We start from the raw sequence: 24438 nt of genomic DNA, 5'->3' as shown, positions 1-24438 counted from the left end.
GGAGATAGGGAGAGGCTAGGTTAAACAGGGGAGGGAGGGAATAAACAGGGGAGAAAGGGAGAGAGGATAGGATAAACAGGGGAGGGATGGAGAGGGGATAGGATAAACAGGGGAAAGAGAGAGGATAGGATAAACAGGGGAGAGAGAGAGAGGATAGGATAAACAGGGGAGAGGGAGAGAGGATAGGATAAACAGGGGAGAGAGGGAGAGATTAGGATAAACAGGGGAGAGGGAGAGAGGATAGGATAAACAGGGGAGGGATGGAGAGGGGATAGGATAAACAGGGGAAAGAGAGAGGATAGGATAAACAGGGGAGAGAGAGAGAGGATAGGATAAACAGGGAAAAGAGGGAGAGAGGGTAGGATAAACAGGGGAGGGATAGAGAGGGGATAGGATAAACAGGGGAAAGAGAGAGGATAGGATAAACAGGGGGGAGAGAGGATAAACAGGGGAGAGAGAGAGGATAGGATAAACAGGGGAGAGAGGGAGAGATTAGGATAAACAGGGGAGAGGGAGAGAGGATAGGATAAACAGGGGAGGGATGGAGAGGGGATAGATAAACAGGGGAGGGATGGAGAGGGGGAGAGGTTAGGATAAACATGGGGAGAGAGGGCGAGAGGAGAGGTTAGAATAAACAGGGGAGGGAGGGAGAGGTTAGAATAAACAGGGGAGGGAGGGAGAGGTTAGAATAAACAGGGGAGAGGGAGAGGTTAGAATAAACAGGGGAGAGAGGGAGAGGTTAGAATAAACAGGGGAGAGAGGGAGAGGTTAGAATAAACAGAGGAGGGAGGGAGAGGTTAGAATAAACAGGGGAGGGAGGGAGAGGTTAGAATAAACAGGGGAGAGGGAGAGGTTAGAATAAACAGGGGAGAGAGGGAGAGGTTAGAATAAACAGGGGAGAGAGGGAGAGGTTAGAATAAACAGGGGGGGGAGGGGAGAATAAACAGGGGAGGGAGGGAGAGGGGAGAGTATAGGATAACAGGGGAGAGAGGGAGAGGTTAGGATAAACAGGGGAGGGGGGGAGAGGTTAGGATAAATAGGGGAGGGAGGGAGGGAGAGCACTATGCAAACACACATTCACACACATATACACATACATACAGGAAGGTACCAGTACATGCAATACAGGGCTCTTACTTGATGGCAGTCTCCTCAGGCACCTCTAGAGAGAGAGTCAGAGTTCCAGAGGTCAGCTCACACAGCTCAGGACTCACACAGTGCAGTCCCTCCGTCACCTGCAACAGGAACACAAACATACACACATATGCATGCATGGATACACAGAGACACACATACACACAGGCACTCACATACATGGAAATACACAAAGATACACACATGAGGCAGCAAGTGGATAAATGTCATTATTTTATAAGACAAATAAAGAAGTTCTGCGAACTCTGAACCTAGCTAGCTGGTCAGCTGGACTGTTGGGACTAATCGAGTACAGGTAGCATTCATCTCTGACCTGTTCTTTCTCCCACTGCACCACCAAGAGTCTCTGTCCAGCCTTAGGCTGCCACGGTTGCAGCGTCGGAGGTGCCTGCGTGGTGCTGGACACTGTTGTTGGCTGGGAGGGCTGAGTGGCGGTTGTGGGTGTGGCGGGTGTGGCCTGTTCGGGGGCAGGGGGTGTGGCAGGATCCCAGTTGGAGACAGGCAGCAGGTCCAAGGTGCCCTGCTCACACTTCTCCCCCTCGTACCCCTCGCTGCACTCGCAGGTGTACTCCTCGCTCTCACCACTGCGGCTACAGTTGCCATGGAAACATGGGCTGTTGGCACAGGGGTCTGTGAAAAACTGACAACACAAAGAGGAAAGGGAAAATGACTATAGATGACATGGGAAACGAAACGTCCATTTCAGACTCAATATATAAACCACTGTATATTATGGTTGCATCTCAAACAACCACTACTTCACAGGACTCTGGTCAAAAGTAGTACACTACATAGGGAATAGGGTGTCAATCGAAACGTAGGCTGTATCCTCACTATTCTGTAACAGCCATCACCATTGGCTCAGAGGATTCTCCCCTTGTCCATTATTAACACCTGGATGTTTATTACAACTTTTCCTGCTTAGGCTGCAAAACCAAGAGTGGCAGAGAGTGCAATGTTCTACGGGAGTTTTATATTTGCAGCGCGTCTAAGATAAGAGAGCTCAGTTTACCAGCACAAACTCTCAAATCTCATTTTCATCCCTCCTATCATGTCTCTCCTTTCTTCCTTCATGTTCTTTTCCCTCTTTCTTGTCTTCTTTGCTTTTCACTCTCTCTACTTGCGAAAGCCTGTTGCAAATATGTCCACTCGTCACATGCTAGCTGTATTGTTCTTGTAAAGGCCACAACAAATGATACATTAATGCACAGTTATAAACAGGCTTCCCGGTAACAGGCTTCCCGGTTATGTCCATAAGTAATCAGAAATGTTCTGCGAACAAACCTAGGGTTTGAACTCATATGTGCAACCAGAGGCACAGGGTTTGTCACTATCACGCACACATTACTTTAATGGACCCTGGCAGTCTCTTTCATGCTGCTTTCTCCCATTAATAATTCACCATATTTAGAGAATATCAGAAAAAAACTGACAAAAGTGTTTGAAGGTGAGAGAAGATAAAGCTAAGTAGGTTCCAAGATGGCGTAGCAGTCGGATGTGTGTTTTGTCTTGTCCTGTCCCGTCCCGTGTAAATATTGTTTCCTCTGGGTTTTTTTCGTATATATTTCATACATATTTCCATCTCACTTTCCATCTATGGACTGAATATACTCTCCTGCAACCCGGCTCACCCAATGTGGTACGGATCTGCTATTTTTATATAGAAGCGGAACCCCCATCCGCAGCTAGCCAGCTAACTAGCTACTAGCTAGTAGTCAGTTAGCCACTGCTAGCGGTCTTCACCGTTAACTCGGACACCAGCCAGCCTCAGCTCAATACCTGCCAGTCTGCACAGCACAATATCAACCCAGAGCATATCGGACTGCTTTTTCTCTACCACATCTCCGGATTCCTATCGCAAACTCTGAACCTTTACACCGGATCATCGCAGCTAGCTAGCTGCAATCAGAGTGGCTACACCTGGCTAACGTCTCTGTCCCGAAGCAAGGACCAGTTAGCCTTGAGCTAGGCTCATCTCCTGGCTACACGAGATGGTCCGCCAGCTAATTCTTGGGCTACAATACCTCTTTTGCGAATTGGCCTGGACCCTTTACTGCCAACACGGAGCCCCGCCGATCCATCGCGACTGGTCTGCTGATTTAATCGTCCGAGGTGATTTCAACAAGCTCTTCCATTGTGACGCCTGCATCGCCATGTCTCCAGCTCGCCTAGCGTAGTAGCGACAACTGAAACAGCTCCCTGGCTCACCTATTGCTACTCATTGGACCCTATGATCACTCGGCTACACATGCCTCTCCCTAATGTTAATATGCCTTGTCTATTGCTGTTTCGGTTAGGGATTATTGTCTTATTTCACTGTAGAGCCCCCAGCCCTGCCCAACATGCCTTAGATAGCCCTTTTGTCCCACCCCCACACATGCGGTGACCTCACCTGGCTTAACTGATGCCTCTAGAGACAAAACCTCTCTCATCGTCTCTCAATGCCTAGGTTTACCTCCACTGTACACAAATCCTACCATACCCTTGTCTGTACATTATGCCTTGAATCTATTCTTCCACGCCCAGAAATCTGCTCCTTTTACTCTCTGTTCCGAACAAACTAGAGGACCCGTTCTTATAGCCTTTAGCCGTACTCTTATCCTACTCCTCCTCTGTTCCTCTGGTGATGTAGAGGTTAACACAGGCCCTGCAGCCCCCAGCACCACTCCCATTCCCCAGGCGCTCTCATTTGTTGACTTCTGTAACCGTAAAAGCCTTGGTTTCATGCATGTTAACATCAGAAGCCTCCTCACTAAGTTTGTTTTATTCACTGCTTTAGCACACTCCGTCAACCCGGATGTCCTAGCCGTGTCTGAATCGTGGCTTAGGAAGGCCACCAAAATCCTGAAATTTCCATCCCCAACCACAACCTTTTCCTGACAAGATAGATCTGCCAAAGGGGGTCGGAGTTGCAATCTACCGCAGAGATAGCCTGCAGAGTTCTGTTATACTATCCAGGTCTGTGCACAAACAATTCAACCTTCTACGTTGCAGCTTGTTATAGACCCCCCTCAACCCCCAGCTGTGCCCTGGACACCAAATGTGAATTGATTGCCCCCCCCCCCACATATCTTCAGAGTTCATACTGTTAGGTGACCTAAACTGGGATATGCTTAACACCCCGGCCATCCTACAATCTAAGCTAGATGCCCTCAATCTCACACAAATTATCAAGGAGCCTACCAGGTACAACCCTTAAATCGGTAACCATGGGCACCCTCTTAAATATCATCCTGACAAACTTGCCCTCTAAATACACCTCTGCTGTCTTCAACCAGGATCTCAGATATCACTGCCTAATTGCCTGCATCCGTAATGGGTCCACGGTCAAACGACCACCCCTCAACACTGTCAAACGCTCCCTAAAACACTTCTGTGAGCAGGCCTTTCAAATCGACCTGGCCTGGGTATCCTGGAAGGCTATCTTTTTCAAACATAAATTTGCATCCTGTTATCTTTGTTCTTGCTCTTTTGAACCCCAATATCTCTACTTGCACATCATCATATGCACATCTATCACGCCAGTGTTAATGCTAAATTGTAATTATTTCGCCTCTATGGTCAATTTATTGCCTTATTTCCCTAATCTTCTACATTTGCACATAAATGTACATAAACTCAGCACAAAAAGAAACATCCCGTTTTCAGGACCCTGTCTTTCAAAGATAATTAGTAAAAATCCAAATAACTTCACAGCTGTAAAGGGTTTACAGCTTGTTCAATGAACTACAAACAATGACTGAACATGCGCCTGTGGAATGGTAGTTAAGACACTAACAGCTTACAGACGGTGGGCAATTAAGGTCACAGTTATAAAAACTTAGGACACCAAAGAGGCCTTTCTACTGACTCTGAAAAACACCAAAAGAAAGATGCCCAGGGTCCCTGCCCATCTGTGTGAACGTGCCTTAGGCATGCTGCAAGGAGGCATGAGGACTGCAGATGTGGCCAGGGCATAAATTGCAATGTCCGTACTGTGAGACGCCTAAGACAGCGCTACAGGGAAACAGAACGGACAGCTGATCGTCCTCGCAGTGGCAGACCACATGTAACAACACCTGCACAGGATCGGTACATCCGAACATCACACCTGCGGGACAGGTACAGGATAGAAACAACTGCCGAGTTACACCAGGAACGCACAATCCCTCCATCAGTGCTCAGACTGTCCACAATAGGCTGAAAGAGGCTGGATTGAGGGCTTGTAGGCTTGTTGTAAAGCAGGTCCTCACCAGACATCACCGGCAACAACGTCACCTATGGGCACAAACCCACTGTTGCTGGACCAGACAGGACTGGCAAAAAATGCTCTTCACTGACAAGTCGCAGTTTTGTCTCACCGGGGGTGATGGTCGTATTGTCGTTTATCGTTGAAAGGAATGAGCAGGATCGAGGCCTGTACTCTGGAGCGGGATCGATATTGAGGTGGAGGGTCAGTTATGGTCTTGGGCGGTGTGTCACAGACTCATGGGACTGAGCTTGTTGTCATTGAAGACATCCTCTTCCCTCATGTGGTACCCTTCCTGCAGGCTCATCTTGACATGACCCTCCAGCATGACAATGCCACCAGCCATACTGCTCGTTCTGTGCGTGATTTCCTGCAAGACAGGAACGTCAGTGTTCTGTCATGGCCAGGGAAGAGCCCGGATCTCAATCCCATTGAGCACGTCTGGGACCTGTTGGATAGGAGGGTGAGGGCTAGGGCCATTCCCCCCAGAAATGTCTGGGAACTTGCAGGTGCCTTGGTGGAAGACTGGGGTAACATCTCACAGCAAGAACTGGCAAATCTGGTGCAGTCCATGAGGAGATGCACTGCAGTACTTAATGCAGCTGGTGGCCACCAGATACTTTTGATTTTGACCCCCCCCCCCTTTGTTCAGGGACACATTATTCCATTTATGTTAGTCACATGTCTTTGGAACTTGTTCAGTTTATGTCTCAGTTGTTGAATCTTATGTTCATACAAGTATTTACACATGGTAAGTTTGCTGAAAATAAACGCAGTTGACAGTGAGAGGACGTTTCTTTTTTTGCTGAGTTAAAATGTTTCCATTGTGTTATTGACTGTACGTTTGTTTATGTGTAACTCTGTGGTGTTGTTTTTGTCGCACTGCTTTGCTTTATCTTGGCCAGGTCGCAGTTGTAAATAAGAACTTATTATTAACTGGCCTACCTGGTTAAATAAAGGTGAAATAAAAAAAAATGTAAAGGCCATGTTGACTCCAGTCCAGGACTCATTGGTAATATTCATTATGCACCTAATGGAAAACGGACTGAAACAAGAAGAGAAATCTGAACTTGTCTAAAAATAACCACTTCTTGTTTTCCGATGCAAAAAGTTTTGTCATTGAGTGTGCCCTCAATGAATACGACCCTTGCTTTTGTTATGTGTGAGGAATGGTTCTGTAACCACCGTTGGTGGAAGGTGAGGACCAAGATGCAGCGTGGTAAGTGTTCATCATTATTTTAATAAACTGAACACTAAATACAACAAGGAACAAAAGAAACAACCGAAACAGCTCCATCAGTTGCAAAACACACTAAACAGAAAATAACTACCCACAACCCATAGTGGGAAAACAGGCTGCCTAAGTATGGTTCTCAATCAGAGACAACGATTGACAGCTGCCTCTGATTGGGAACCATACCAGGCTAAAACCAGAAATACAAAACATAGAACAAAAACATAGAAAAAAGAACATAGAACGCCCACCCTAGTCACACCCTGGCCAACCAAAATAGAGAATAAAAAGCCTCTCTATGGCCAGGGCGTGACAGGTTCATAAAGGAGTCAAAAATCTTTCTTCCCACCACAGAATTCCAGAAGCACCAGATATCTGCCACCTCAGGCAGCCACACCATTCAAACGTGTGTGTGACTCAGTTCCCATTAGCAAAAGAAACAGAACAAAAGTCTGAGAGTGTGTGAACAGCATGCTGATGATACTCATGTAGAATCACCAAGTGTGTGTGTGTGTGTGATTGTGTGAGATTGTTTGTGAGACTATGTGTGAGAGCGTCATTAACAGCCCTGCTTTCCCTAAGACTGACTCACATCTTATTAGCACTAAACTCTCTCAAGTGTTTTCTCATGAGTCTCTATCAGAACCACTTAGAGCACTACACTGGAGGCGCACAATGGCCCAACAGCCCACTCCACAACCCCTCAGAGAGACTGCTGACCTGGTCACACAGCTGTAGCACGGCCCACAGACCCAGCCACCGCAACCAAGACACACTAGGAAAACTGCCTCTGACGGCTAGCACCACACTCCCTCTGGATTACAGGTCGACCAATTGGCATAGCCAATTAATTAGGTCTGATTTCAAGTTTTCATAACAATCGGTAATCAGCCTTTTTGGATGCCGATTATGGACGATTACATTGCAATCCACGAGGAGACCACGTGACCACCTGTTACGCGAGTGCAACATCAAAAGGACCAAGTTGCTAGCTAGCATTAAACTTATCTTATAAAAAACAATCAATCTTCACATAATCACTAGTTAACTACACATGGTTGATGATATTACTAGGGTAACTAGCTTGTTCTGCATTGCATATAATCAATGCGGTGCCTGTTAATTTATCATTGAATCACAGCCTACTTACACTTTGCCAAACGGGTGATGATTTAACAAAAGCGCATTCGTTGCAATAATGTACCTGACCATAAATATCAATGCCTTTCTTAAAATCAATACACAATCATATTAACAATATTAATTTACCCCCTTTTTCGTGGTATCCAATTATGAGTTACTATCTTGTCTCATCGCTACAACTCCCGTACGGGCTCGGGAGAGACGAAAGTCGAAAGCCATGCGTCCCCTGAAACACAACCCAACCAAGCCGCACTGCTTCTTAACACAGCGCACATCCAACCCGGAAGCCAGCCACACCAATGTGTCGGAGGAAACACTGTGCACCTGGCGACCTTGGTTAGCGTGCACTGCGCCCGACCCACCACAGGAGTCGCTGGTGCGCGATGAGACAAGGATAACCCTACCAGCCAAACCCTCCCTAACCCGGACGACGCTAGGCCACAGACCTCCCGGTCGTGGCCGGCTGCGACAGAGCCTGGGCGCGAACCCAGAGTCTCTGGTGGCACAGCTAGCGCGAAATGATATTTTCCAGATTTGACCATATTAATGACCAAAGGCTCGTATTTCTATGTGTTTATTATATTATAATTAAGTATATTATATGATATTTGATAGAGCAGTCTGACTGAGCGGTGGTAGGCAGCAGCAGGCATGTAAGCATTCATTCAAACAGCACTTTACTGCGTTTGCCAGCAGCTCTTAGCAATGCTTGAAGCACAGCACTCTTTATGACTTCTAGCCTATCAACTCCCGAGATTAGGCTGGCAATACTAAAGTGCCTATTAGAACATCCAATAGTCAAAGGTATATGAAATACAAATGGTATAGAGAGAAATAGTCTTATAATTCCTATAATAACTACAACCTACAACTTCTTAACTGGGAATATTGAACCACCAGCTTTCATATGTTCTCATGTTCTGAGCAAGGAACTTAAACGTTAGCTTTCTTACATGGCACATATTGCACTTTCACTTTATTCTCCAACACTTTGTTTTTGCATTATTTAAACCAAATTGAACATGTATCATTATTTATTTGAGACTAAATTGATTTTATTTATGTATTATATTAAGTTAAAATAAAAGTGTTCATTGTTCATTCAGTATTGTTGTAATTGTCATTATTACAAATATAAAAATCGTCCGATTAATCGGTATCGGCTTTTTTGGGGTCCTCCAATAATCGGTATCGGCGTTGAAAAATCATAATAGGTTGACCTCTACTCTGGATACAGTATATACTGTAGGCTAACATCGCTAAAGGTTCCACACACGTAACACAATACCAACATAGCATGTGAAACCTGTCACAAACTCTGTCAGCCTACGTAACTGACAACATATAGCATATATGATCATGCAACATAATAGAATCAGTTCCTCTGGGTGTATGAATGGTAAAGCTGTTGGTGCAATTGGCTCGCCTACTTCTCTTGATAGGCTACTGCCTATAAGCACAGGGACAGGGCTAACGGTGTGATTTAGCACGTCTATTAGCTCACAGAGGCACAGAACAATAACAACCAGCATACGCAACAAACAACTATATTCCCACATGGGTCACGAACAAAAAAAGATCTAAAGATATTTTAGAGCAAAAATGTATTGCTTCACAAGTTAAAATGATCAACTTGCTAATTGTCCTGAAGCGAATAAGGATCAATAATATTGAAAGAAGATTATTGTGTACATGAGAGACAGAAAGACAGAGAGAGAGACAGACAAAGAGAGAGAGACAGAGAGAGAGATACAAAGAAAGAAAGAGAGAGACAGAGTGAGAGATCTGAGGCGGTGGGGGAAGTGGTGGCGGAAGAAGTGGGATGAGCTGCTGGCCATTCTTCAGCCCCTCTCTCTCTCTCTCACACACACACACACACACACACACACACACACACACACACACACACACACACACACACACACACACACACACACACACACACACACACACACACACACACCATTTATTATGGAATTGCTTAGGAGTAGATGACAGAGCTGTCTCCGAGCAGAACTACCACGGCAAACAAAATGAACAAGCTCAATATCAACTCTCACCGCAGGCTGAGGATTTATTCATTCAGTAAAGCATACTGAATTATAGATGGCATAGAGATAAATGAAAGTGATGGCGTGTAGGGTAGAACGATAATAAAGTTTTAATGTACAATATATGGATTCAGGATTGGTAAAACTCCCAGGTAGTCCTGGTGCTACACCTGGCCAAATCTTTTCAGGTCTGAGACTAGCACCACAGGGCAGTGGTGGAAAAAGTGCCCAATTGTCATACTTGAGTAAAATGACTAAAGTCAAAGTAAATGTCACTCAGAAAAATACTACTTGAGTAAAAGTCTAAAAGTATTTGGTTTTAAATATACTTAAGTATCAAAAGTAAATCTAATTGCAAAAGTATACTTAAATATCAAAAGTAAAAGTAAAAGTATAAATGATTTCAAATTGCTTATAATATGAAAATCAGATGGCACAATTTTCTTGTTTTTTAAATTTACGGATAGCTAGGGGCACACTTCAACACGCAGACAACATTTACAAACAAAGCATTTGTGTTTAGTGAGTCCTCCAAATCAGAGGCAGTAGAGATGACCAAGGATATTCTCTTGATAAGTGAGTGAATTGGACCACTTTCCTGTCCTGCCCAGTGTTAAGCACTGAAAATGTAACAAGTACTTTTGGGTGTCAGGGAAAATGTATGGAGTAAAAAGTACATTATTTTCTTTAGGAATGTAGTAAAGTAAAAGTAAAAGTTGTCAAAAATATGAATAGTAAAGTACAGATACATAAAGAAAAACATTTAAGTATGTAACGGCGTTCTTCGTTTGTTGAAAGAGAGTCGGACCGAAATGCAGCGTGGTGGTTACTCATGTTCTTTAATGAAGAAAAAGCGATACATGAAATAACTAATAAATACGAGAAAAAAACCAAACGGAACGTGAAACCTAATACAGCCTATCTGGTGAAACTACACAGAGACAGCGAACTCAGGCTACCTAAATACGGTTCCCAATCAGAGGCAACGAGAAGCACCTGACTCTGATCAAGAACCGCCTCAGGCAGCCAAGCCTAACTAGACACACCCCTAAACCTAGCAATCCCAAATCCTATAAAACCCCAATACGAAACACAACACGTAAACCCATGTCACACCCTGGCCTGACCAAAATATATAACGAAAACACAAAACACTAAGACCAAGGCGTGACAAAGTAGTACTTTAAAGTATTTTTACTTAAGTACTTTACACCACTGCCATGGGGCCACCTCATTGGACAGAGGTGTAACAGTGGGACTGGCCAGTGGGATGGCCAGTGGGATCAGCAGGCCTGTAATGATTGATAATTGGGCCTGGTCAATTCATCCAGTTTATCAGGCAGTCAATATTTATGGCTGAGTCATCTGTACCGTGGGTGAGGCTGCGGGGACGGCTGGCGGGGGCGGTTTAATGGCAAGCTGGTTCAACCGCACACGGACCACACTAAGGAAGATGGAAGATGTTTAGGAAGATGTAAGGCAAGCCTATGCCTTAGTGACAAATATGACATGCTTGCAAACACACAAACACAACTCAATGACCCAACCATGGGCTGGTAAAGTTGTGGCAAAATACTGGAACAAGTCCTTTGAGTGTTTTTCTCATACAAAGAGCATTCTGTCTTGAACATGGTTATTACCTGACAATCTGTGAAGCCAATATGGTCTCTCATGTCTCAAATGATTTTGTAACCGTTTTATAACGACATATCTGCATTGCCATAGCTACAGTAGCTAGGTAGCCTGAAAGCAATACGCCTTGATGAAAAAAACATTGTGTCTGTGTGTGTAAAGTACATGAGACAGAAACAGACAATAAAGTAGTAAGAGTACATAGACATATCTGAGGGTCATATTTCATGTTTTGTCATATAGTAGACACTCTTATCCAGAGCAACTTATAGTAGTGAGTGCATACATTTTATTTCGTACTGGCCCCCTGTGTGAATCATACCCACAACTCTGGCATTGCAAGCACCATGCTCTACCAACTAAGCTACACGACAAAGACACGAAGAACGACAACCCTTGATAGACAGCAGGCTCCATCACGCCACGCTGGAATTACTCGTCAAATCCCAGATAAATTGTCTGATCTCTGAGGCACCGCTGCTTGATTTTCCTGAATGGCTCCCGGTACTGCTGACAACCTTCCTGTTGAGGGGGTGCCCAGGACATTAGCATCTATTAGCATAACTCAGAAACACCCAGAAAGACATGAGACTGTCACATAAAAGTTTCATCAGACAGCGCCTCAGGGACACAGACACATTTTCCACGCCAGAGAAGATGTTATTGTTTCTGTGCACCTGCAGAGGCACTGATAGCGAGAGTTAGTTGGCTGTCTCTCTGATAGTTCAATCAGCCGTAAAGCGGTCGGTCGGAAAAACGCAATTATAATGTCTCCAAACAGCTGTTGAGAATGAGAGCTTTTCTCCCCCAAATGGATCTCCTGGTTCCACTTTGAAACATGCTCAATCACTGCTTCTGAATGTTGGTATCTTACTCCTTGGGAGAGTATAACTTGTCAAAACTCTTACTTATACAATAGTTTGAAGTAAATGCCACGTAATGCCAGTATTTTCCCTATCTTGCTTCCTCCTGCTGCCATACTTCACATTTACGTAAGTGGCTCTCAGGGTTGGGTAGGTTACTTTCTAAATGTAATCTATTACAGTTACTAGTTACCTGTCCAAAATTGTAATCAGTAACTTAACTTTTGGATTACCCAAACTCAGTAATGTAATCTGATTACATTCTGTTACTTTTTAGATTACTTTCCCCTTAAGAGGCATTAGAAAAAGACAAAAATGTATGTTACCAATTGAACAACATCTATTGCAGGATAAATCAATGTTAAAGTTTAATAAACTGGCCATATATGGGATGTTAACTTTTACTTTATGGGTTGGTTATGTATGCTTCTTCTAACCCATCACTTTCTACTACATATAATAATACAATTAAATTATATCTTTACATTAATAACCAAAGTCTTTCAGAATTCCAGTCATTCCAATAAATGTTATACCCCTTGATTTTCAAGAATAGGACTTGGAAATATGGAAGTATAGATTAGCCAAATTGTTTTACCTGAGCATAACCCCAAAACTATAAGGACTTATTAGCCAGCCCAACTCTGTTGTTTATGATTTTGTTGTCATGGACTGATCGCCTCCCAAGTGGCGCAGCGGTCTAAGGCACTGCATCTCAGTGCTAGAGGTGTCACTACAGACCTTGGTTTGACTCCAGGCTGTATCACAACCGGCCGTGATTGGGAGTCCCATAGGGCGGCACACAATTGGCCCAGCGTCGTCCTGATTAGGGTTTGGCCGGGGTAGGCTTTCATTGTAAATAAGAATTTGTTCTTAAGTTCTTAACTGACTTGTCTAGTTAAATAAAATAAAAAATTGTGCTCATTGATCGAGTTGAAAAATCTATTCTGCGCTCATGGAATGACATGCTTTGAGCACTACTGAAAAGTGCTATTTACGAGAAAAGGTATGCCATGTGCTGCATTTGCTATAGACCTATTGTTTACCTTTTTGTTGGTGACACTTTGATATCTTGATCATATGCAGCTGTTTAAATGGCAAAACCACAGATGAAACAATAACAAAACGGCCGCCCCATCTCTGTTTTGGTAAAAAACTGAGGGATGGGTCTGGAGAAATGTAACCACACAACCAGATTAATAGACAGAGCTATGGATGCGAGACTGACCATCCATGATATCAAAATTATAGTTTTAATCATGTAATGAGGCTATAAGGTGTTTGTTTTCATTTATAATGTTTACAAACATTGGAGAGAAAAAGCTTATATTTTGGGTTCTCAATGGGTGTGATGGTTGAACTAAACTCATGAGGCATTTATAAATGATCATATAATTTAATCCAAAAATGGTTATAGCAACTACAGATTGCTCATTTAAGTCTATCAACAGTGTGCGAGTTTGAGCATGTGTCCATTAGGCCTATGGATTTTTTTATTTTTATGAGCATTAATTAAATTGAGCACTAAAAGCCTCACCACATTCCTGTTCCCAAGAAAGCTAAAGTAACTGAGCTAAATGACAACCTCCCTTAGCACTCACTACCGTCATCATGAAGTGCTTTGAGAGACTCGTCAAGGACCATATCACCTCCACCCTACCTGACACCCTAGACCCACTCCAATTTGCTTACCGCCCCAACAGGTCCACAGACGACGCAATCGCAATCACACTGCCCTAACCTATCTGGACAAGAGGAATACCTATGTGAGAATGCTGTTCATCGACTACAGCTCAGCATTTAAGACTATAGTACCTTCCAAACTCGTCATCAAGCTCAAGACCCTGGGTCTCGACCCCGCCCTGTGCAACTGGGTCCTGGACTTCCTGACGGGCCGCCCCCAGGTGGTGAGGGTAGGTAACAACATATCCACCCCGCTGATCCTCAACACTGGGGCCCCACAAGGTTGCGTTCTCAGCCCTCTCCTGTATTCCCTGTTCACCCACGACTGCGTTGCCACGCACGCCTCCAACTCAAACTTAAATGTTCCAACCACACAAACAGCGTGGTGAAGAAGGCGCAGCAGCGCCTCTTCAACCTCAGGAGGCTGAAGAAATCCGGCTTGTCACCAAAAACACTCACAATCTTTTACAGATGCACAATCGGGAGCATCCTGTCGGGCTGTATCACCGCCTGGTATGGCAACTGCTCCGCCCATAATCGTAAGGCTCTCCAGAGGGTAGTGAGGTCTGCACAACGCCAGAAGGCAAGGTCAGTACAGGTGCATCAAAGCAGGGACTGAGAGACTGAAAAACAGCTTCTATCTCAAGGCCATCAGACTGTTAAACAGCCATCACTAACATTGAGTGGCTGCTGCCAACATACTGACTCAACTCCAGCCACTTTAATAATGGAAAAATGTATGTAATAAATGTATCACTAGCCACTTTAAACAATGCCACTTCATATAATGTTCACATACCCTACATTACTCATCTCATATGTATATACTGTACTCTATACCATCTACTGCACCTTGCCATCTTGATGTAATGTATCACTAGCCACTTTAAACAAAGCCACTTTTATATGTTTACATACCCTACATAACTCATCTCATTTGTATATAATGTACTCTATACCATCCACTGTATCTTGCCTATGCCATTCTATACCATCACTCATTCATATATTCTTTTATGTACATATTCTTATTCATTCCTTTACACTTGTGTGTCTACGGTAGTTGTTGTGAAATTGTTAGTTAGATTACTCGTTGGATATTACTGCATTGTCGGAACTAGAAGCACAAGCATTTCGCTACACTCGCATTAACATCTGCTAACCATGTGATGTGACAAATAAAATTTGATTTGATTTGATTGTATTCCATAGGTAGGGATCCGCACTATGCAGCTGTTGCAAGAGCGCATTTTTCACTGGCTGTCCACTGGTTTCAAAAACCGTGATTGATAGGCAGCTTAAACTTCTTGAATTCAACCATTATTGGGTTCAAATACACAAATAGATTTGTGAACAGCCATCCACAACAACCACAATCCATAAGGCGCCAATAGCTAAATGAGAGAGCAGCAGTGTGATTCACCTCTATGCGCTATGTAGATATTAATAATAAGTGATATCCGTATCACCACTAATGTCATCCTTACCTCCAAGCGATTATTCAAGTTGGATAGTCTTTGGATGCCGACAGATGTCGCACCATTGGAACACATAGCTTGGACTCAAAAGCCTATTTCAGCTCTTTTCCCGCAATCCATCATTTGGTGTGTCATGATAGTGGTCTCTAATTTATGGTCAGACTCGCTGATGTTGAACAAATTTAAACCTGCTCCTTTTTTCAATGCTGATTTGAATGTCATTCAGAAAACAAAGAACTGTCAAATATTGTTTAAAAAAAACATCCTTTCTGAATGTAAAAGTAATCCTCGAAGTAATCATCTAATTTTTCAAAAGTATCTGTAACCTGATTACAATATTATTGATGGTAAAGTAACAGATTACAGTTACAGTTTTTTTTTGTAATCCTTAACATGTAACGTTACTCCCCAACCCTGGTCGCTCTGCTAAATGACGAAAATGAGAAATGTAAATGTGGGTTGTGAAAGGCTGAATAGTGACATGAGGTGGTGTTACATTGTGTTACAGCTAGTGTTACATTGTTATAGTTGTTTCTTCAGAAAAAGACAAGGCATTACATTTACATGTTAGTTATTTAGCATACACTCTTATCCAGAGCGACTTACAGTTAGTGCATTTATCTTAAAATAGCTAGATGGGACAACCACCTATCACAGGCACTGAAAGTACATTTTTTCTCAATAACAATGTAATCCATTTTAGAATAAGGCTGTAATGTAAATGTGGAAAAAAATTCGGAAAAAGTCAAGGGGTCTGAATACCTTCCCGATGCACTGTATATTTGGCTTTATCTAATGTGAAAATGCATGTACACATCCATGATTGTATGCAGACACGCAGACATGTCTTTCGGAACTGTTACGTGAATTATGTTATCAATGTTCATAAACGGAACTTCAATCAAACTGCTCAGTCTGCAACCCAGAATTTGTAAGATTATAGTTGAATGAAACAGACAGAGTCCCAGCTACAATAGACAAAATGTTTATTCACGAGGACGTCCCAGTCCGTTGTACAAAACCATCCATTTTATACTGGCTCCTTTACGCACATACCTTCACACACAAACAGCAGGTATCCTACGCACATACTGTATCACTACCCAGCCGACAAAGATTAGGGAGACCGTGAGAAGCATTCCCTGTCCTCCCCCAAGATTAGGGAGACCATGAGAAGTACTCCCTGCCCTCCTCCAAATCTCTCATAGCCAGGTCGGAACCGAATTCTGCTCAGACAGTCTGTGTTTAAGATACTATAAAGATATATTGTACAGATATATTGTTTTACCCTAATTCTGACTAAAACTACACACATCATTAATTATACTTTTACTGACTAAAACTACACACACCATTAAGAATAGTTTTATGATTTGAATCAATTTCATTTGATTTCAGGGTGGAATTTCTAATCATTAATTTAAACATATACATCCCATTATCAAATATAAGTTCCATTATCAGGAACCCAAACCGGCTGCGCGTGTGCGCCATCGTACGCTATCGTGCATACACGCAGGTTAAAATATCAAAACTCTGAACCAATTACATTAATTTGGGGACAGGTCGAAAAGCATTAAACATGTATGGCAATTTAGCCAGTTAGCTTGCACTTGCTAGCTAATTTTTCCTATTTAGCTAGCTTGCTGTTGCTAGCTAATTTGTCCTGGGATATAAACATTGAGTTGTTATTTTACCTGAAATGCACAAGGACCTCTACTCTGACAATTAATCCACACATAAAACGGCCAACTGAATCATTTCAAGTCATCTCTCCTCCTTCCAGGCTTTTTCATCTTTGAATTTATATAGTGATTAGCATCTAAACTTTCATTGTATTACCACGACAACCGACAACCGACTTCTATCAAACAATGAGGAAGTGGGAGAGGTAGGACTTTCAGAGGGATCTGTGTCAGAAATAGAAAGGAGTTCTATTTAAGTCCTTGGCGTCGCAGACATGGACATGAATAACATGGATTTCTACATTTATTTTGCGATGCTTGCGCACGCGACGTGTCAGGTCTGGTCAGCATGTAATGAGAGTTAAACGTGCTCGCAAAATAAATGTAGGAATCTATGTTATTCAATTATTGCACCCACACTGCATTCGCACGCCAACGAGCGTCTAGTTTCCAAGGGCTAAAATAGAATGCGATCACCAAAGCCTGGAAGGAGGAGAGATGACTAGAAACGATTCGGTTGGCCGTTTTATGTGTGGATTAATTGTCGGAGTAGAGGTCCTTGTGCATTAAAATCTGTAAAAATCTGTCGTTCTGCCCCTGAACAGGGCAGTTCACCCACTGTTCCTAGGCCGTCATTTAAAATAAGAATTTGTTTTTAACTGACTTGCCCAGTTAAATAAAGGTTACAAAAAATGTCACACCATCATTAGGACTTATATATTTAAGCAATAAGGAACTTCAGGGGTTTGTGGTATATGGACTCATTTATCCATGCCACACCATCACTCTGAGGTATATATTTAAGCAATAAGGCACAAGGGGGTGTGGTGTATGGGCAACATTCCACGGCTAAGGGCTGTATCCAGGCACTCCTCATTGCGTCGTGCCTAAGAACAGCCCTTAGCCGTGGTATATTGCCCATACACCACACCCCCTTGTACCTTATTGCTTAAATATATAACTAAGAGTGATGGTGTGGCATGGATAAATGAGTAACAGTCCAAGCTAGAGAGAGTCTCCAGTTGGGCACCCCCCTCACAACCGTTCATCACAAAAATCCCACTGTATAGAACCAATCTACAGTACTATTCACCAGAGTCCTCTAGCGTTCACTGTTCATATCGACAGAGCTGCCACATCATTCATCACAGAACTCTAGGAGTTACAATCAGGCCTATTCAGTCATCAACATTGGTCCCATATGGCCAGTAAACACACAGCATGCTCTCCAATTAATGTATCATTTTTTCGGTACAACACAAGAGCTGATGTGCTGTTGTTCTAGCACTCCCCTGCCACCTTCACACTAGTGCTGTTTTGTCCCATCTTCATTAGAGCTCTCGCTAACCATCCCTTCCCCTCCTCCTCCCTGTCTTCCCCCACACAACATGGTGGAATCTGATAACTACCTTCACACCAATCTGTTGATTCTCTCGTTTTGGCTGCTATGGGATGGAGCGTAAGCAGTCAGTCACACGTCACAAGCATGCTCACACAAACAAACAAACACACACTAATGAAGCTGTTCTGTCAGGTAAGTGGAATTATGTAAGTACATACCCCAACCAGAAGCCATGGATTACAGGCAACATTCGCACTGAGCTAAAGGGTAGAGCTGCCGCTTTCAAGGAGCAGGACTCTAACCACGGAAGCTTATAGGAAATCTTGCTATGCCCTCCGACGAACCATCAAACAGGCAAAGCTTCAATACAGGACTAAGATCGAATCGTACTAGACCGGCTCCGATGCTTGTCGGATGTGGCAGGGCTTGTAAACTATTACAGACTACAAAGGGAAGAACAGCCGAGAGCTGCCCAGTGACACGAGCCTACCAGACAAGCTAAATAACTTATATGCTCGCTTCGAGGCAAGTAACACTGAAACATGCATGAGAGCATCAGCTGTTCCGGACGACTGTGTGATCACGCTCTCCGCAGCCGATGTGAGCAAGACCTTAAAAGAGGTCAACATTCACAAGGCCGCTGGGCCAAACGTATTACCAGGACGTGTACTCCGAGCATGTGCTGACCAACTGGCAGGTGTCTTCACTGACATTTTCAACATGTCCCTGATTGAGTCTGTAATACCAACATGTTTCAAGCAGACCACCATAGTCCCTGTGCTCAAGAACACTAAGGTAACCTGCCTAACTGACTACCGACCTGTAGTACTCACATCTGTAGCAATGAAATGCTTTGAAAGGCTGGTCATGGCTCATATCAACAATTATCCCAGAAACCGTAGACCCACTCCAATAAGCATACCGCCCCAACAGATCCACAGATGATGCCATCTCTATTGCACTCCAGACTGTCCTTTCCCACCTGGACAAAAGAAACACCTATGTGAGAATGCTATTCATTGAATAGCTCAGCGTTCAACACCATAGTGCCCACAAAGCTCATCACTAAACTAAGGACCCTAGGACTATACTCCTCCCTTTGCAACTGGTTACTGGACTTCCTGACAGGCCTCCACTTGGTGGTAAGGGTAGGTAACAACACATCCGCCACACTGATCCTCAACACGGAGGCCCCTCAGGGGTGCATGCTCAGTCCCCTCCTGTACTCCGTGTTCACTCATGACTGCATGGCCAGACACGACTCTAACATCATCATTATGTTTGCCGATGATACAACAGTGGTAGGCCTGATCACCGACAAGGATGAGACAGCCTATAGGGAGGAGGTCAGAGACCTGACCGTGTGGTGCAAGGACAACAACCTGTCCCTCAACGTGATCAAGACAAAGGACTTGATTGTGGACTACAGGAAAAGGAGGACCGAGCACGCCCCCATTCTCATCGATTGGCCGGCTGTAGTGGAGCAGATTGAGAGCTTCACGTCACGTCACCAACAAACTAACATGGTCCATGCACACCAAGACAGTCGTAAAGAGGGCACGACAGAACTTATTCCTCCTCAGGAGACTAAAAAGATTTGGCATGGGTCTTCAAATCCTCAAAAGGTTTTACAGCTGCATCACTGCCTGGTGTGGCAACTGCTCGGCCTCCAACCGCAAGGCACTACAGAGGGTAGTGTGCATGGCCCAGTACGTTATTGGGGCCAAGCTTCCTGCCATCCAGTACCTCTATACTAGGCTGTGTCAGAGGAAGGCCCTAAAAATTGGCAAATACTCCAGCCACCCTAGTCATAAACTGCTCTCTCAGCTACCGCTTGCTGTGCGGTAGCTGAGCGCCAAGTCTAGGTCCAAGAGGCTTCTAAACAGCTTCTACCCCAAGCCATAAGACTCCTGAACATCTAATCAAATGGCTACTCAGACTATTTGCATTATCCCACCCCCCCCCCCTTTTTTACACTGCTGCTATTCTCTGTTATTATCAATGCATAATCACTTTAATAACTCTACCTACATGTACATATTACCTCAATTACCTCAACACCGGTGCCACCGCACATTGACTCTGTACCGGTACCCCCTGTATATAGCCTCCACATTGACTCTGTACCGGTACCCCCTGTATATAGCCTCCTATTGTTATTTTATTGCTGCTCTTTAATTATTTGTTACTTTTATCTATTACTTTTTTTAGGTAATTTCTTAAAACTGCATTGTTGGTTAAGGGCTTGTAAGTAAGCATTACACCGGTTGTATTAGGCGCATGTGACAAATACAATTTGATTTGATTTGAATTGGGATAGTGACTCCGAGAATGAACAGGATTCCGTTAAATATAGAGGGGAAAAAATAAATAATAAACTGTAAGGGATGGAGCATAAGCAAACCTAGCACACTGGGGAAAAAGATGCTTTCTGGATGGTGTCATCTCATGATGCAGGTAAAAAAGCCGAACAGGCTACAGTATAGGCTACGGTATAGGCTAGAGTACAGACTACAGTACAAGCTACAGTACAGGCTGCAGGCTACAGGCTACTGTACAGGCTACAGGCTACAGGCTACAGTACAGGCTACAGGCTACTGTACAGGCTACAGGCTACAGTACAGGATACAGGCTACAGTACAGGATACAGGCTACTGTACAGGCTACAGGCTACAGTATAGGCTACAGTACAGGCTACAGTACAGGGTACAGGCTACAGTACAGGCTACAGGCTACAGTACAGGGTACATGCTACAGTACAGGGTACAGACTACAGTAGAGGCTATAGGCTACAGTACAGACTACAGGCTACAGGCTACAGTACAGGGTACAGTATAGGCTACAGTACAGGCTACAGGCTACAGTACAGACTAGAGTATAGGTTATAGCACATGCTACAGTACAGGGTACAGGCTACAGTACAGGCTACAGACTACAGTGCACTGTGCACAACAGCTATATGTAGGACACCAGAAGAACAACATGTCTTTCCTCATAGGGTACAGTATGTTAGCCTCAGTGTTTTCCATCATGCAGTTCAACATATCCTCTGTAGCTTGTGTTTTTTGGCCTAGGCTTTGGTTTAGCAGGCTAAAGCATTGTTGTGGGCATGCAGGAGACCTGGATTTGAACCGCATTAGTCACACGTTCTCAAATGTGATAGAGAACTTTGGAAGGGAACATTGAGAGAACTTTAGGAGAACGTTCCAGAACATTCCAGTTGGAGGTCAAGCAGCTTCTTCTATTAGATTCAGTGTTCCAGAAACCAGACCAGACAGGACCGGAGATGTGAGTTATTAGAGACGTCAAGTGGAAGACAGAGGAGGGAGTGTTAAACCACTCACTACCGACAGACCTGGGTCTTGTCTCCGATGGACAGTAACTCTTAAGGAGCAAAAGGATGCATAGATGTAAAATACGACAGGTCAGTATACCACTAATGATGCACGCAGGCACACACGCACGCAAGCAGGCACACAGGCACACACACACAATCAGCCTGAACATTGGTGCTCTTTAGGTCATGAAGGTCTGATGAAGGCCTAGACCGAAGATCTATTGACCGAACTTCAAGTCCCTTTTCATGTCTTTCATGACACAGCCAACATCATGTCCCATCTGAATCTCAGACATACATTCTCTAGTGAAAGCAATCATCATTGTAATGTACAACCGCTCCACTTTACATAGACAGAGTTAATACTAGAAGAGAAACAAGTCTTTTTGGCAAAGATTCCTGTCGACTTCCTTTAGTCTGCGGTCAAAGCATGATAATTTCAGACTCCATCAGAGTCTGTCTTTGTCCGGGTGATTGACGAGACTGACACCTGTCATATACTATGAGAACTTGGGTGAGATCAAGTAGAAAATAACATTCCAAAATAGAATCTCAAATCCTAAAGAGAACCCACCCAGAGAGATGACAAAGACCAATTACCACACTGTAAGGCTGCTGCATCAGACCCAATCTGGGTGGGGGGATATTGAATATTCATAGGGCCAGGAGTTTGGCCACATGACTCGATTAGGAAAAACTTCAGGGGAGGTAGATCAGCTTTAATATTCCAGATAGATTGTAGGTTCCATCAATGTAATTTCTGCACATGAAAGCGTTGGCCCACCCTCACACACTCACTTCCTCCAGAGCCCCCTGGTCTGTGGCATCAAAGGACGTACTTCAAAATCTGATCCATGGAAATCACACAAACACCTTCAAACACAGGGGGAAACTCACACCTGTCTTGTTGTATCAATACCAGCCCTTGTGTCCTGTCTCCCTTCTTCCCTCCTCTTTTCCCCCCTCACTTTCTCTCTTCCCCTCTTTCCTAATTTGTCACGCTCTAGAGTTTCATCATCACAACGCGAAAGACATCATGAGCATGATAAATCAACCCCCATTATAAATAACACACATATGCTGTAAAACATTCTTATGTAAGGATCCCTTACGCCTCCAATAGATCACCACAAATTAGGCCACAATCCCTCCAACAAAAAAAACACATGTAGATTACCAGACAATAGAGAGGATCAAGAGGTATAACTATGGGGAAGGAGAGCGAAAGGGAGCAAGGTCGTGCAAGAAAGAAAGAGAGAAAGAGAGACAGGAGAGGATGAAAGAGAGAAAGTGTCACGGCTGATTTAGCAGTGTAGCAGGTATCGGACCAAAATGCAGCGTGGTAAGTGTCCATAGTAGATTTTAATGAATAAACCAAAACAGTACAAAACAATAAACGAAACGTGAAAAACCGAAACAGTACCGTGTGGTGAAACAGACACAGAAACAATCACCCACAAAGTACCCACAGAATATGGCTGCCTAAATATGGTTCAGAGACAGGAGAGAAGAAAGAGGAGAAAGAGAGACGAGAGAGAAGAAAGAGGAGAAAGAGAGAAGGGAAAGGAGAAAGAGGAGAAAGAGAGACGGGAGAGGAGAAAGAGGAGAAAAAGAGAAGGGAAAGGAGAAAGAGGAGAAAGAGAGACGGGAGAGAAGAAAGAGGAGAAAGAGAGACAGGAGAGAAGAAAGAGGAGAAATAGAGAAGGGAAAGGAGAAAGAGGAGAAAGAGAGATGGGAGAGGAGAAAGAGGAGAAAAAGAGAAGGGAAAGGAGAAAGAGGAGAAAGAGAGACGGGAGAGAAGAAAGAGGAGAAAGAGAGAAGGCAAAAGAGAAAGAGGAGAAAGAGAGACGGGAGAGGAGAAAGAGAGAAGGGAAAAGAGAAAGAGGAGAAAGAGAGAAGGGAAAGGAGAAAGAGGAGAAAGAGAGACAGGAGAGGATGAAAGAGGAGAAAGAGAGACAGGAGAGGAGAAAGAGGAGAAAGAGAGACGGGAGAGGATGAAAGAGGAGAAAGAGAGACGGGAGAGAAGAAAGAGGAGAAAAAGAGAAGGGAAAGGAGAAAGAGGAGAAAGAGAGACGGGAGAGAAGAAAGAGGAGAAAGAGAGACAGGAGAGGAGAAAGAGGAGAAAGAGAGACGGGAGAGGATGAAAGAGGAGAAAAAGAGAAGGGAAAGGAGAAAGAGAAGAAAGAGAGACGGAAGAGAAGATAGAGGAGAAAGAGAGAAGGGAGAGGAGAAAGAGGAGAAAGAGAGACAGGAGAGGAGAAAGAGGAGAAAAAGAGGAAGGAAAGGAGAAAGAGGAGAAAGAGAGACGGAAGAGAAGAAAGAGGAGAAAGAGAGAAGGGAGAGGAGAAAGAGGAGAAAGAGAGAAGGGAGAGGAGAAAGAGAGACGGGAGAGGATGAAAGAGGAGAAAGAGAGACAGGAGAGGAGAAAGAGGAGAAAAAGAGAAGGGAAAGGAGAAAGAGGAGAAAGAGAGACGGAAGAGAAGAAAGAGGAGAAAGAGAGAAGGGAGAGGAGAAAGAGGAGAAAGAGAGAAGGGAGAGGAGAAAGAGGAGAAAGAGAGAAGGGAAAAGAGAAAGAGGAGAAAGAGAGACGGGAGGGGAGAAAGAGGA

General features: G+C 43.9%; 1 protein-coding gene across 1 annotated transcript in view; it reads right to left on the bottom strand.

The window, feature by feature from the left end:
- Nucleotides 1-24438, bottom strand: part of LOC109905586 (delta and Notch-like epidermal growth factor-related receptor) — a 70741-nt gene that overhangs the window by 29196 nt on the left and 17107 nt on the right. Inside the window, exons 2-3 of the mRNA XM_020503037.2 lie at nucleotides 1469-1795; nucleotides 1138-1235 (exon numbers count right to left, since the gene is read on the bottom strand). Coding sequence (XP_020358626.1) covers nucleotides 1138-1235; nucleotides 1469-1795 — 425 coding nt within the window. The remainder of the gene's footprint in view (nucleotides 1-1137; nucleotides 1236-1468; nucleotides 1796-24438) is intronic.

Source organism: Oncorhynchus kisutch, linkage group LG15 (genome assembly GCF_002021735.2).
Source record: "Oncorhynchus kisutch isolate 150728-3 linkage group LG15, Okis_V2, whole genome shotgun sequence".
NCBI lineage: Eukaryota > Metazoa > Chordata > Actinopteri > Salmoniformes > Salmonidae > Oncorhynchus > Oncorhynchus kisutch.
Note: the sequence above shows the minus strand (reverse complement) of the source record. Positions and strands in the feature narration are given on the sequence as shown.